This window comes from Nilaparvata lugens, chromosome 3, assembly GCF_014356525.2.
Source record: "Nilaparvata lugens isolate BPH chromosome 3, ASM1435652v1, whole genome shotgun sequence".
In the NCBI taxonomy this organism is placed as follows: Eukaryota; Metazoa; Arthropoda; class Insecta; order Hemiptera; family Delphacidae; genus Nilaparvata; species Nilaparvata lugens.
The window spans coordinates 96,603,714-96,618,943 of NC_052506.1; the positions used below are offsets into that span (position 1 = coordinate 96,603,714).

A 15,230-nucleotide genomic window follows, 5' to 3' on the forward strand; every position below is an offset into this window, starting at 1 on the left:
CGTTCAAATTTGGTAGGTATGTTCAGTTGACCCTTTAGAGGCGCACTAAGAAATCTTTTGGCAATATTTTAACTCTAAGGGTTGTTTTTAAGGGTTTAAAGTTCGTCTTTTAGCATGTATATTCTTCTTCTCCCAATCTCTTAATTATAATTGAAATTTCCATATCATATGTTACTATAGAACTATAATCTAGATAGAGTACCTCTTCGAAACAGTTGTTAACTGGCAACTAAATTAATAATTTTGTCAGGTTGGCATTAAGTTGAGTTGACTTTGTTAGGTTGGCACCAAGTTGAAGATTTAAATGCATTTATCGAGGAAAAATTGATTGGGCACTGCTACTTCAATCCTGGGAATATTATATTACTAGCCGTAAGGCTCGCTTCGCTCGCCATATCCGTTTAGCCAGACGTTTAGTCTGGACCCCCGACTGGATTGTCCTAACATGATAAAAATGCAGGTGAGCGAAGCGAGCCTGCTAATCTCATTCTTGGACAATCCAGTCGGGGGTCCAGGGGGCGGAGCCCCCTGGCTAGACGGATATGGCGAGCGAAGCGAGCCTGACGGCTAGTCTATATAATAAGAGAGAGTAGGGTTGTGTTTGTTCGTGTGTTCGTTTGTTCGCATCAAAACATGTCAACTTGTGGATGCATACTGGAAAAACGGGAATGATTAGATCTCCAAATTTTGAACATAGATTCTAAAAATATCAATCTCGTGCACCTGGAAGCCCAAATTTCAATTTTCCTTCTAGATTTTTCATAATGTTCAAAATTCATTAATAGTACATACAATTTCATAAAAAAATCACCAAAACATTTGATGCATTTCAGGCAATTTTACCCATAATTACCCACTTTTCATATTCAATGGTAACTGTAGGAAAAACTTAATGTGAAATACGTGCGCAAAGTTCCTCTGCTGCACTCAACAAACCATTCCGCCCTCGCCTACGGCTCGGGCGTAAACGTTTTTTCGGTGCAGCAAACTGTCACTTTGCGCACTAGTTGCACAAATGACTATTCCCGCACTAAAGCGGAAAAGTGATTCTTTGCGTTCTGTAATCAGTGCAGGAATGGCCACTTTTCAAGGTAACTGTAGGAAAAACATTTTTTTTCCGATCAATACTACAACTTTTAGTTGAGTTATTTTTGGTCATCTTTGGTTAATCGAATATCTTTCTCAAAAATCGATTTTTTCAGAAAATGTTTGTTTCACTAGATCAACAATACTATGAAGAATCTATCCTCTAAATCTTATGGATTTATCTCTTACCAAATTTCAAATGTTCTGTCCCAAAAATTTAATCTTTAGGCGCTCATATCTCAAAAAGTAATGATCGGAAAAAAATGTTTTTCTGAGAAAACTTTTTCATTTTGATAGCTTAATGATATACAAACCGAAGAACTTTGAAAAATATCACCAGTAGAAATTTTATTTTCAGCCTTTGCACATCCTTAAAATACAGACTTTTAGAGGATTCCTTAAAATAGATTACCTATTTCCATAAATGTACCATCTATTTCTTTACAAAATAGAGGAGAGCATACTAGGAGAAGCGAAGAGCTTCGAAAAAGACTCCGTCCAACTAGATTTTTTCATTTGTTTAAGTCCCCCCTCATCCACCGTTGAACCACCACCCTTTCAGATTGCAACACTTCTTTTTATCCTTCACCTCTTCCTTCAATTCAATTCAATTTCAATTTCATTTATTGCCAATTAGAATATTCAAAACATATTACAAATTCTTTATAGTATGACATATCATTAAAAATATAATTGAATAAACATAATTACTCATACATCCTTCCCCTCCTCTTTTGTATGCCGACTTGCGATCTGTCGTTAGGTCATGTCATAGGCCCTGAAATTGATCAGTTGCGAACAGAAAGCTCTGACACCAGACCTGAGCCAGCCAGATCACTCGATATTATTATTATTATTACAAAATATTATTCGAAAACATTTGATTTCACGAAAAGATACATAGTTATTGTTGATAAAAACAATAAAAATCTTGAAGTAGGCCTACCCTTTATTTTTTAAAAAATCTTTAAAATAGTTCAACTACAGTAGTTTCGACCCGAAAATGGCCCAAGTTAGGGTCGACCAGTTGTTGAACAATTTTAAAGATTTTTTGAAAAATAAAGGGTAGGCCTACTTCAAGATTTTTATTGATTTATTAATTGTTAAAAAGTAGCCCATTTGAGTTGAGTGTTTTATAGTTATTGTGTTGTTCTATTTTGATTAATAGCGATTGTGATGTTGCAGAGTTCGCAGTGGCGTACGTGGGCATTGACACGGAGTACGTGTTGGACAGGCTGAACCCGGGCACGCAGTACGAGGTGCGCATCGGCTGCGAGACGGTCGGCGGTCGCTCGGACTTCTCGGACCCGATCCGAGTGGTGACCGAGTCAGTGTGCCCGGGCCAGTGCTCGCCTCCACGTGTCCACGGCAAGCCGCGACCTCACACGGTGGCGCTGCGATGGAGCTACCCGGACGTCGACGGCGGGTCGGCCGTTACCGACTTTGAGCTGGCCATGCGGAGTGACTGTGACGACGCTGCAGCCGCCGCCGTCTACCAGGGCACCGACACCGAGTGTGTCGTCAACCAACTCCTGCCCGGCCATCGCTACCTCTTCCAAGTCAGAGCGCGCAATCGCATTGGGGTTAGTGCACAGTGCAGTGCTCACATTCAAATCAAATTCTTTATCTTAATTTCTTTAGGGCTACTGTTGAATATGAATAAAAATATAAATAGAATATGAATAAAAGGTTACTTATAGATTTATATTTTTGTTCTTATTCAAATTCATTATTTACACATTGTTGTACAAAGAGTTCATTGTATCAAATAGTGTGTATCGTCAAATCAAAATATAATCAAAACATTTAACATATTATGTTTCAACTGGTGAAAATACCTAATAATGAAGGATCCCAACACGTGATTTAAGTAACGACATTACGTTATTTAGTTATTCAAGTTCAATTTATTTGCTACCAATTTGAACACTACAAAATATATTCCATTAAAGTTAAAATTGAAAAAAAAAACAAAAATACGTTCTGAATACATGCTATACGTTCTAGAAACGCTTCTGTTGATTTGTGCTATGTAGAATAGAAACAAAGTTTCTTCATCTCTCTGAAGCCGACAAATGCTTTGACAGTCTTCTAATGTTTCAACTGCTTGTGAAAATACCTAATAATAAAGGATCTAACTCGTTATTTTTGTATTCACATTACGTTATTAAGTTATTCAAATTCAAGTTCAATCTATTTGCTACCAATTCATACACTACAATATACATTCCATTAAGGATATTTCAAGTTCAATATAACACTTTCATAAGATAAAATAGTTCTACTAATAATATGAGAAATGAACTAAACGAGAAAAAAGTGAAAAGTTTCTCCACAAGCAAAAAAATCAATCAATAACGAAATGTTCTAATTTATTCCAAGAATAAACTTCTACACAGTAATATCAATAACTCCTATCCTATCAAACCCATTAAAGTTAGGTTTCATCTCTCAGTATTTATGATTTGGTGAAGTGAATAGAATTATAGTGATAAAAAATAAAGCATGTTTTGTGACCTTGAACTAGTAAAACAGTAACTAAAGCAGTACTTCTAACATAGGGTGTCTTCACACTTAGCTCGCTACGCTGAAATACGTCCTTACTTCCAGCCCGTTCACATTCATAGCTTGGATTTAACATTGGGAGATAGGACGTATTTCAGCGTAGTGTAGCTAAGTGTGAAGAGACCCTCAAGCAAACCAACATCGGAATATTTCGATATCATAACCAGATGCCTTCTCCCATATGAAAAACCTTCAATGTGTTACCGAATCAGGTAGCCATTTATTGGTCTGATATCAAAACGAATTTCTTCTCACACGATAACTTTTATCTTATCATAATTCATAGTGAAGAATTTATACTATTGTAATTATTTTTCTTTTCTAGAGAACTCATGTATTTGAATAGTGATTCACTTACTATCAATAATACTTCTATCGTATTAAAATTCATTATGAAGAGTATGCTATTGAAATTATTTCGCTTTTGTGGAGAATATGAGTATTTGAATTGTGGTGTTGGGCAGGCGGGAAGCTGGTCAGAGCCGCTGGAGGTGCGGAGTGGAGCAGCGCCACCCGGCCCGTTGGCCGCTCCCGTGCTGACTCCGCGGGCAGGCACCATGAGTTGCACCTGGGAGGAGCCGCCCTGCAACGGCGCCCCCATCCAGGAGTACCGCCTCCAGCTGGCACTCGATGCCGCCCCCGACCATTTCACCACCCTCTACCAGGGCCCCAGCTCCGCCTTCGACATCAAGACCCTTCCTCCCGCAACACTCTGTCATCTCCGACTCCAGGTCATTATCATTATTATTATTTCTCAATCCATTGATTTTTCAACAAAATACAAGCATACAATGTACTTATACACAGTATACATAATAGAATAAGAATAAGTTCACAATTATTGAAACTACGCTCACATGAACCTTAAGGTTTGTTTGTGAGCTGTGAGTTTGAATATTATTATTGAAAAATTGAAAATAAAAGAAGGAGATCAAACTCCAACATAGATAAAACAAAAATGTTCCACTTGAGTATTGGATGAAATATAAGAATTTAATTGAGAAAACATTGATATACTTCTAAAGGTAAAAAATTGCTTGGTTGCCTGTAAAGTCGGTATACGGGCGAAAGTTTTACGTGACAACGACTTGAGTGGTAAAATAATTTTAATGTGAATATTCATTCGTATAGTAGGAAGAAGGATGAAATAATAGTAACAATTTAAAACATTTATTTATACAAAGAATTATATTTAAAACATTAATTTATACAAAGAATCTCGCACTGAACCACAACATTGTGATTACTACGACATAACCTATTCACTTATGCATGATTATGATTGTGATTATGCATTATTGTGATTACTACAACATAATTCACTTATTCACCTAAGCAGGCGCAGTCGCAGGAGATTGCTTGCGGCGCCTGCGCAGGTTGACTGCTCCGTTTCACTCTCTCTCCAGGTGAAAGCCTTCGGATTACTGTGCTGCTGCCGCGTTGCTCGCCACTGCTCCTATTCGTGCTCTTTCCAGACGACCGTGAACCGAAACGAACGCTTTCACTCGCTCTCATTGTGAGCGCATAACGTGGGAACGTAACGCAGTTTCTTGAAGTGTCACCCGGCAAACCAATTTATAAGACGTTGTCACGTCAAAAATATTGGAGTAAATAATGCTAATGGAAAACGAAGGATAATACTATATGAGGAAATGAAACTCTTGATAATTCTACGACTAAATTATAAAAATAGCTTAAAGAATAATTATATAAACTGAGAAAAAAATAAAATATGACATCAATATATTACTGTGGATATTACTGTCCAAACTTCGCCACGTCAACAAATAAAGAAGTCATTCTATTCTATCCTCTTCTACCCGACGCTGTTGCCAAATAGTTGCTTCTCTATGAAGAAACAAAATAATTCATCAGAATATTTCATCTCGATTACGAAAAGTATCATGAAATAATTTAGAAAAAATAGTTTTTTACGAATAAAATTTATTTGAGATACAGTTGATTACTGTTAACAACATTCAGCAATTAATATTATATCAGGTATACCGGAATCCTATATCTACTATAGAATGCAGTGGTAAAGAAGAGATTCGGTAACTGTGTAGTCCTATAATTTTCACTGAATATAATATGAATCTAGCGACTATTTTGTTATTTCAAAGAAACTATTATTTTATAAGAGGCAAAGTCGATGTAATGAATTGTTTCAATTGATAAATGATAATGACATGATATGAGATGCTTTTGTCATTTGTATTGGGGTGAATTCAGGGTAACAAATTGTATCAATATTGATGAAAGATTATGCCACAAAAGAAAGAGTATGAGAAACTCATGTGATTTGAATTTGAATTGGGGTGAATTCGGGGTAACACGTTGTATCATGATTAGCCAGAGGATGATGTATGTTTTGATTGGCAGGCGTGCAACCAGGCCGGCTGGAGCGAGTTCTCGGAAGTGACAAGCGTGACGTCAGCGGCCGGATCGCCGGCTGCAGTGGCCATGCCTCAGTTCTCGGCCACGCCCACCTCGCTGCATGTCAGCTGGGCAGCGCCTCCCGACCACGGCATGCCCATCACGCACTACACGGTTGATGTCGCCGAACAACAACTCACCGCCCAGCAAACCTCTTGTGATATTCTCGATCTGACACCAAACACCACCTACAAGTAGGTGCCAATCCAATATAGCATTATTCATTTATTTATTTATTTATTTAGCGTATGGCAGATACACAACAAATATACAAATATATCCCTCACGAGAACATTACATTTTTCTTCAAGACTCTGATGGACAACAGAATATGCATAATGTTATCAATGATCTGGAAGCAAGTGAAGAAGTGTGTGATTCTCTTTTGAATGTAGAAAGAAATAGTTATTCGGTCTCCAACAATTTTCATCTGAATATAGTTGTGGCAAATTGTAAAAGTGTATAGCTCATGAGTCTCAAACGCCTAGATATACACAGCATATTTCTAAATTATTTGAGATGTTGTGTAGTTTTTGGTCCGGAGAACATAAGTTTGTCTGACCGCCATTATTTGCTAGTCCATTTAGCGTTACTCAATGTGCACCATGGAGGCACATTAATATAGAAACACTGATTGTGAGAAACACCGCTCCAGAAACACTGATTGTATCGTCTGTTCCAATCTATTCGAAATAAGAAACATTTTGGCATTTGATTTATATGAAACATTTTTCATTGTCACTAGCATACAGTTGATTAAACAAAATTCCAATGGTAGCGCAATGAAATAAATGGGTGATTACAAACACATCGATCAACGATTTTTATCGTACGGACGTCGTGTAGTGGTCGTCTCTTGTCTCGACTAAACACGACGCCGTGTAGTGGTCGTTCAGTGGTCATGAATATAGTGGCGCATGTGATCAAAGCGGCAACTTCATACTTCTTTTGGATTTAAAAGAGAAGTCTAGAACCAATCTTTTCATGCCAAATGCTCTTTTGCTAGATACAGAGTGGTCTATAATTTTTGTAATTCGGTTTATTTTCTAGTTTTTTGCTTATTCTGACAAATTCAGTAATTAGATAGGAAAGTTGCTCTTGCCTTTTTCAGATAATGGAATTCTGAATGGAATGCGATCATTTGGAACATTCTATCTTCAATGAGTACTGATTTAACACTTTAACCGAAACACCGGTCTGTGAGACCAAAGGCAAAATTATTTTTTCTGTAGTGGCAAAATTGTGAATAAAAATTGCTGCCCGCTCTAATACCTTCTCCCCCACTATTCCTCAACATTCTCCAACAATGCTCGTCAGTCCCCAACTCACGGTTATCGAGTAAACATCAATCTATTGGAAACGTACCGGTCTCAGCAACCTGATCTTTGGATAACGTTTATTTTTTTACCGGTCTAGAATACCGGATGTTTCGACTAACAGATATTTTAAGCATTCAATTTTTTATCTAATGTTTTTCTCTTCATTATTTCGGTATTTTATTGACATGTTTTATTTGAAAAACGAAATTTTGTATTTCATAAAACGTTGGTTTAGGAAAATTGATGACAATGGATGAGTTATCAACCATACAAGCCCCAGCCTTTGGAACTTGTATCAATAGGATGCTTCACAATGGAGTGTCACAAAATAAAAATTCTCTAGACGAAATAGATGATTACTATAGATCCGACTACTATAGTTATTTATGAACTTTTCTTGCTAATAAAATAACTGGAGGCTGAAAACGTTTGCTCAAACAAGTTTCTTGATAACAATGAAAAACATTATTATTTTTAATAATTACATTTCAGTTTTGCTATAAAGCCTCTATAGATAAAATATTTCTCCATGATTATTGTTCTATCTTACACGGATTTTTGTATTGTGTGTTTTCTTACATCCAACATTATACATTTATTACATAACAATCAATGATTCCAAATTTTTTTCTATTCTTCCATTACTTAATTTGAAACTGAAATATACATTATTCTTTACTATAATTGAAATTTACCAATGAAAAATATTTAAAGTCATATTTAGTAGAAAATAAACACTTTAAGCAAGACCCGGTCTGTGAGACCGGATGTTTCGGTTTAGGTCAGTTCTGACCATGTTTCGGTTAGAGTGTTGAATTTTTCAAAGATGGATGACATTTCAAGATCAATTCTGATGAATTTCAGTTTTGGTTAACAATATCTCCCGATTGTTATCATTCAAAAGTTCGAAATCTCAATGCGAGGACAATGAAGTTGGTGATGATGGTTGAAGCTAAAAATTGTGTTGTTTTTCAAAATAAAAGGATCATTTCTATCAGCTGCACCTGGGAATCTATATTATTATGTGATGGAGCGCTGTATCTGTTCTTAGATTGTAGAGCACAAATTATAAATCTGAATGGTAACAATATTGTTCATGAAGGACTGAAATTAATCAAAATTGACTATTTCTTAAAATTTTACTCATTATTGAGAATTTTAACTCAGCACTCATTGAAGATAGAGAGTTCAGAATGATCTCATCTTATTCAGAATTTTTCATGGTCTAAGAAGAAGGCGGGAGCGAATATTTCTGTAAAATCACTGGATTTGGCGGAATTAACAGAAAACTGGAAATGGTATGCAGCAACACTATCTAACTGACATCCACATATGCTTCGATTCCAGTGAAAAGGGTCATTTTCAATAATTCAACCCTAGATTTCCAGGTATTCAGGCATTCGTGGTTACGCTCAGTCATCAAAAGCTGTGATTTCGCAAAAGTACATCAAGTATTGCAGATTTTTCTACAATACCTTCCAGTATAGGCTTCAGAGGCCAGTGCTACTTAAACTGACATCCGCCTTATTCATACTGCCATTGATTTTAACCCTACAGAACTAGCTCTTGAAGTTATAGAATGAGCTGACAACACACTTGAAGTTATAATATTGCACTTTATTGTACTGTAACTAAATAGATGAAAGAATTGATTCACTAGAATAATACATTATCAACTCTACTGAAGACAATAAATTCAATCAACTAACAAGTATTCAGATGGCCAATATTAGGATTAATCACTTATAACACAGTCTTCTAATATGTACAGTTCATTAACGCAGTATGCAACACTATCACTGTCTGTGTCTTATACCAGGACTCCGTATAACAATTCGCGTATCATGTGCTCGCGAATCCTTATCACCGTCCTGTATCTGATATCTTTATACATCTGTCATGACAATAATAATAATCACAACACTACTCTAGATAACTATTACGGTACTGTCACTATACAATTATCACTAAAATAATTATCACTATACTGTCACTATAAAATTGTCACTAGGAACTGCCAGGCTTTGGGAACTGCTGACACTGTTCCTTTACCACTAAAATTCTTATTACCACTCACTTCTTGTTTATCACTGACTTCTTGTTTCACACTGACTGACTGCTCTAGACGAGCGATCCCTCTAAATATACAACAACGTTTTTATTCCAGAACAATCCAGATGGATGAAGGCTTCTTCTCTATTATCCACACAATTTTCAACCAGAAGAAGCCAGCTCTTTCCATAAGCCTCTAGAGTTGTAAACAAAAAAAAGGTGACTCAGTTCCATAGACAATAGGGACCTGTAATCATCAGCCAGGACCCTGCTGTCACAGACTCTCTTCACTCTGTCTCTCTCTATTTGTTTCAATCTCTGTTCCTCCTTCATACCACTTACGAACGTGTGTGAATCCAATAACAATACGGAAGTATCTAAACTTGTCGCGTCGTTAACATGACGAATGGTCATAAAGTAGTAACCCTAGCATCGTTTTTAAAAACCCCGGAGGGCCAACTGAACATACCTATCAACCTTGAACTTCATGGTCACGTAAATTTTTGTTCTGTTCATGAGTGAGTGAGTTTCATTTCGCTTTCTCATATGCAGATGAAGATAGTTGAAAGCACTAGATTTGCGTCATTATGACGAATTCTTAGGCTATGTAGGCTACACATGGTAGCGTCGCACCGCGCGGTTTGAGACGCGCGTTCGACCGCGCGGTGCGATATACAATGGAATGGCAGCGTCCACATGCACCACTCACTCAAATCTGGACGCGCCGCGCACTGCGCCGCCCAGACTTTCAACCTGAACCGCGCGGCGACAGCGCAGTTCCCAGTACACTATAGTCAGTTGGACTGTATACATGAGAGCAGTCAGACGCCAGTTTTGATCTAGTTCACTTCTTTTGTGTAGTGATTTTACAGCACTCTGTTCAGTGTGCAGCCATGGAAATGAACAATTTTGACACAGAATTGTTTTTAGAAGAACAGAACAAGAACTTGATGCCAAGTCGTACGTCTCTTACGATCTCCAACAACTCGTCAAAAGATGAAATCGACATTCGCAAATAGTTAAAAAATTTGGGTTCGTATTTCCTCAAGTAAGGGTAAAGTGTCACAAAAGCACCATGCGTTAATCTATTGGTCAAAATAGGGTGAACGCAAAAGTTTCTTTGCCTTCGTTTTCTCGCTTTATATCTACGATACACAAGCCACATACATGTTACCTCTTCAACTTCCATTGCTAAACTGGAGGTGGACGCCGCGTATAAAACGCTTGCATGTGTACAACTGCAGAATTTTGGACTTGCGTCGCACCGCGCGGTGCGACGCTACAATGTGTACATAGCCTTAGAAACAACGAGTGTACAAAATATGCTCATGAGTCTACGGTCTACTACTACTAGCACTTGCTATGAGGCAATTTAGCACTATCGTACTATTAAAAATGGAAATTTGAAATGTTTTCCATCAAAACAATACTGTAAACAATTCAATTTATTTTCGCACACACATACAAGTTTGATACAGATATTAACAAAAATAATACTTGCAAAACAACAACAATACACATTAAAACAAAATGAAAAGAAAGTGGTTCAAAAAAAGGGTGGAGGATTGAAGGGGTTTTCCAAATATAGATATCCATGTACTGGGAAAACCTTAAAACCTTGAGAAGGTGAAAAAGGTATCAGGTAAAGTAGAAGATGGTAGATATGAAAGGATGGGATTAATGAAGAAAAATAAGGAAAGGGATGAAAAAGAAACCGATAGGACCAGGTGTTAAAGAAAGATTCGAAGAACAGTTCAAATCAGTTCTAAATCTGTTTTGAATAACTTTTTATGAGTTATCAAAGTTGTAAAGTCTTTTTTCGAGACATTAGAAAATTCCTTCTCTGATGACGGTGAAAACGCAAAACTTGGTGATGGACGTATGAATGAAATTCGATGTGTATGAAGTTGCCGCTTTGATCATATGCGCCACTGTATTCACGACCACTAAACGGCAGTCGTATATAGTCGAGGCTAGAGACGGCTGCTACACGACGTCCATACGATAAAAATCGTTGATCGACGTGTTTGTAATCACCCATTCATTCCATTGCGCCACTATAGAAAACTGAACGTTCGATTTTTTATCGAACGACCAAAATCGATGTGTTTGAAAAGCTGATTTTGTTTGAACGTCCAGCTTTCCATCGGCTTCACTACCACATAGCAAAAAGATGGCAAACAGCTGATGCGAATCATTAAAAATGCACGATCACGATCAAAATCGTTATAAAATCGATGTGTCTGAAATCTACTTCAAGTTTTGGTCGTACGATAAAAATTCGAACGACCTTTTATCGAACGACCAAAATCGATGTGTGTGTAGCTAGCCTTACAGATAAATTCGATAACAAATTGCGCAATGTGACAATATTATATCATAATGACAATATATCTTAATGATTATTATTTGATCAATGGTGGAAAAATATCTAAATATTACTTGATGAGTAATAAAATAAATAACTAATCGAAATAAATTATTGAGAAAAGTATCATAGAAGTATAATTTTAGTTTAAAAAAATATATAAACTTTTGCATTGGAACAAAAATAATTAATTTTCATTAACTTTGGCGGGGAGGAGATTGCTCTACAAAGTGAGAAATTTTGTTATTGACAAATTATTTTGTAGTCAAATGGCATTAACTCACAAACTAGACTGCCAAACAGCTGACTGATGAATATCTGAAGCACCTGGTAACTGGTAAGTGATATGTTACTATGTTGTTTATTAACCTTTCAATTTACTGCTAAGAACTTTGGGTAAAGCGTATTAGTTTTTGTTTTCGTCATGTAAAAAATTTTTCCAAATTTATCAGTGAAACTTTGAAAATTATTTAATGTGAAAATGAGTTGCAAGAAGACAGTGAAGGTAATAGATTTGGGAGCGCAGACAATAAATTTGGCGAGACAACAGTTGAAAAGTAAAGCATCGATATGTCCCGGTCAGAAGTGGGACTCGTGTTCGGGGTCGATTCCGTCGCCACCGGGCAAGCGGATCGCGGTGTGTACATCGGAGCAGCTGAGGGGAATGTGTCCGCCAGACCCGTGCGAGTGTCCACCCCCACCGCCGCCACCACCCACCACCGCCCAGCGCCTGAGGCGGCTGCTGTTGGCCGGTGCTAAGGTGGTACTCCTGGCCGGAGTGATCAAGTGGACCGACGACCTGGGTGTGTGGGGTGACGCTCGTCGCACCGATCAACTGCTCACCAACGCACAGGCCAGGCTTAAGCCCATCGTACAGTCCATTAAGCCCGCCACAGATGACGACTACTCGCACACCAACTTTGCCACCAAATGGAACAATCTCGTCATATACGTTTTCAACATGCTGGCTGTTCTACCGTCGAAAGTCAGCGGTGCAGTTTTGAGTAAACTTCATTCTATTCAAGCTCCACCACCTGAGGCTGAATCAAAACCTGAGCCTGAGAAGAAAAAATGATTCAAATATTTTTCCACTGTAAATTCTAGTTTGAATAAAAATTATAAAGAAAACAAGTAGTGTAGCATCACTCTTATTTCAATATAAATACAAATGAGACTAATGTAATAACATTGGTAGATAAAATAATAAGGCAGTCCTTGTGCTATTTTTCTTCCAAATTTGTAGGTGACACAGTCCAAGATGAGGTTAGAATTTCACGTGTACAATTTTCACAAAATTCTAGTCCAAAATAAACATGAAAACTATAAATTTTGAATTAATATGGCTTGAATTAATAAATTGATTAGAAATATTCCACTCAATTACCACTCGTAACAAATAATATTGAGTTTATAAAACAAACAAATAAATAAAACAGTTTTTCATTATATATGCTCTTATTTGATCCAATTTTTCCTTTTTTTCTAATACCAATTTTATATTTAATAAAAAAATTGATATATATTTTATTTTATTGTGATTGCCTATGGGGACCGTCATAACTTATGGTACATTTTTTTACACTATATAGAGCTGTGTTCGCTCATTTCTCTCGAGATCAATTCTCACTACTAGTACCGTACAAGTCGATTCACCTTATTCGACATTATGCAATCAATGACCTTCCACTTCCACTGGTTTGACTAACATTCAGGGCATCGATTACATGCTTTTGTTTTTGTTAATGAATGGGGTGTTGTTTGTAGAGTGCGAGTGAGAGCGGTGAACAGCGTGGGCAGTGGGCCATATTCGCCCGCGCTTCGTGCCAGCACCCTGCCCCTGCCTCCCTCACCACCTCCCCTCACCTGTGTCAACTTCGGCCACAACTACTTGAAGTTGAAATGGGGCGAAGGAAAGAACCCTACCTTCACAGAGTACTTCGTTTACATGTGCAGTCCCCATTCAAAGGATAATGAAGATGATGAAGATGCCGATGAGTAAGTTTTCAATCAATCTATCATCAATATAATACAATGCTATTGTATTACAATGTAGGTTGATATTTGAATTATACTCATTATTTATACACTCACAATATACTCATTAGTGTTTTTTTATATGAAAATTACCTTTTCTGTTTCAAGAAATATTAAAATATTTTATTTTATTGAGGCCCCTCAAATTAATTTGTAATTGAAACTTTATAAACTTCAGTATTTGATACGCTTGTCATCTTAAATGAAACCTTACTCTTTACACAGAAAATTAACTATAACTAGTTTTATCCAGCCAATGCAAAGCAAGCTAACTGGTATTAATTGCTGTAATGCATGCATTCGTATCATACTGAGCTTACTGTATACTGTAAACTTTTTGGAACCATTATTGTCTGATGACAGTTATTACCTGTACCAGATTTTTGAACAGTATCTTCTTCCCGTAGATACAGTATAGTTTTCGTACTGTACTTTACTTAGAAATAATTGTTTGTTTCATTGTCTTTCACTATTTATTTATTCATATACAAATAGTGCTCTTACTTACTAAGACTTGTAGGTGTGGCGTCCTGAAGTCGAACATATATTTTAAGAAAAAATGACATGATAGTGTGTGAATCATAATATACTTTTCCGTCTCCCACTTGCATACGAATTATTTTTAATCGAGCAAGTATTATTTTTGTTTTGCCAGGGTAATGTAAATATTTTATCCAATCCAGTATTCTTAGTGAGTTATGAGAATTCGAAATATTTTACTCTGTTCTGGATTTATTGTAGAATTTAATTGTATAAATAGAAAGAAAAATAAAAATCTCAGTACCATTTTTGAATTATTTAATTTTAATTATGATATGACTTGAAAATGGCATCAATGTTGAAACATGTTGTGATAAAATAATTCAAAAAGAGTACTAAGATTTTTATTTTTCTTTCTATTTATATTACAAGTAGCCCTATACAGAAAAGAGATAAATTTAATTGTAGTATTGTTTTGGCAAAATAAAACTGATTTGATTTTGATTTCAGTCACTCACTTACTAGGAAAGTTTTCTTACCATAGGAAGTTTTAAAGTTCCATTCTATTAATGAGAACCGTCAAGTTGATGAAGTTTATCTGGCGAGTGAATAGTTGCACTATTTTGACTAATCGTTGCTGATGATTGAATTACACTTGTTTAGTAACTTGTTGGAAAAACGCAATGATTTTTGTTGGTTTTTTGACAGATTTGTGGGAACTCTGGCCTACCAAGGCTTCAATCAAACATGTAAAGTGAATCGCCTTCAAGAGCAGACGACCTACAGGTTCCGCATTTCTGCTTCGAATGAGACAGGTCGAGGTCCACTGTCCAGCGCCTACGAGTTCACAACCTCCATTGCTCCTCCGCCCCCTCTCAAAGGTACTTTTC

General features: G+C 36.7%; 2 protein-coding genes across 5 annotated transcripts in view; both read left to right on the forward strand.

Annotated features, from left to right (window-relative positions):
• Nucleotides 1–15,230, forward strand: part of LOC111047337 (fibronectin type-III domain-containing protein 3a) — a 172,505-nt gene that overhangs the window by 150,037 nt on the left and 7,238 nt on the right. For all 4 annotated transcript variants that reach the window (XM_022333069.2, XM_039425190.1, XM_022333071.2 and 1 more), the window contains 5 exons: nucleotides 2,272–2,669; nucleotides 4,116–4,382; nucleotides 6,034–6,281; nucleotides 13,591–13,821; nucleotides 15,049–15,221. In XM_022333069.2, the coding sequence (XP_022188761.2) occupies nucleotides 2,272–2,669; nucleotides 4,116–4,382; nucleotides 6,034–6,281; nucleotides 13,591–13,821; nucleotides 15,049–15,221 (1,317 nt within the window). The remainder of the gene's footprint in view (nucleotides 1–2,271; nucleotides 2,670–4,115; nucleotides 4,383–6,033; nucleotides 6,282–13,590; nucleotides 13,822–15,048; nucleotides 15,222–15,230) is intronic.
• LOC111047338 lies at nucleotides 10,736–12,957 on the forward strand. Its single transcript, XM_022333073.2, has one exon. The coding sequence runs from the start codon at nucleotides 12,308–12,310 to the stop codon at nucleotides 12,899–12,901; it is 594 nt and encodes a 197-aa protein (XP_022188765.1). The 5' UTR covers nucleotides 10,736–12,307; the 3' UTR covers nucleotides 12,902–12,957.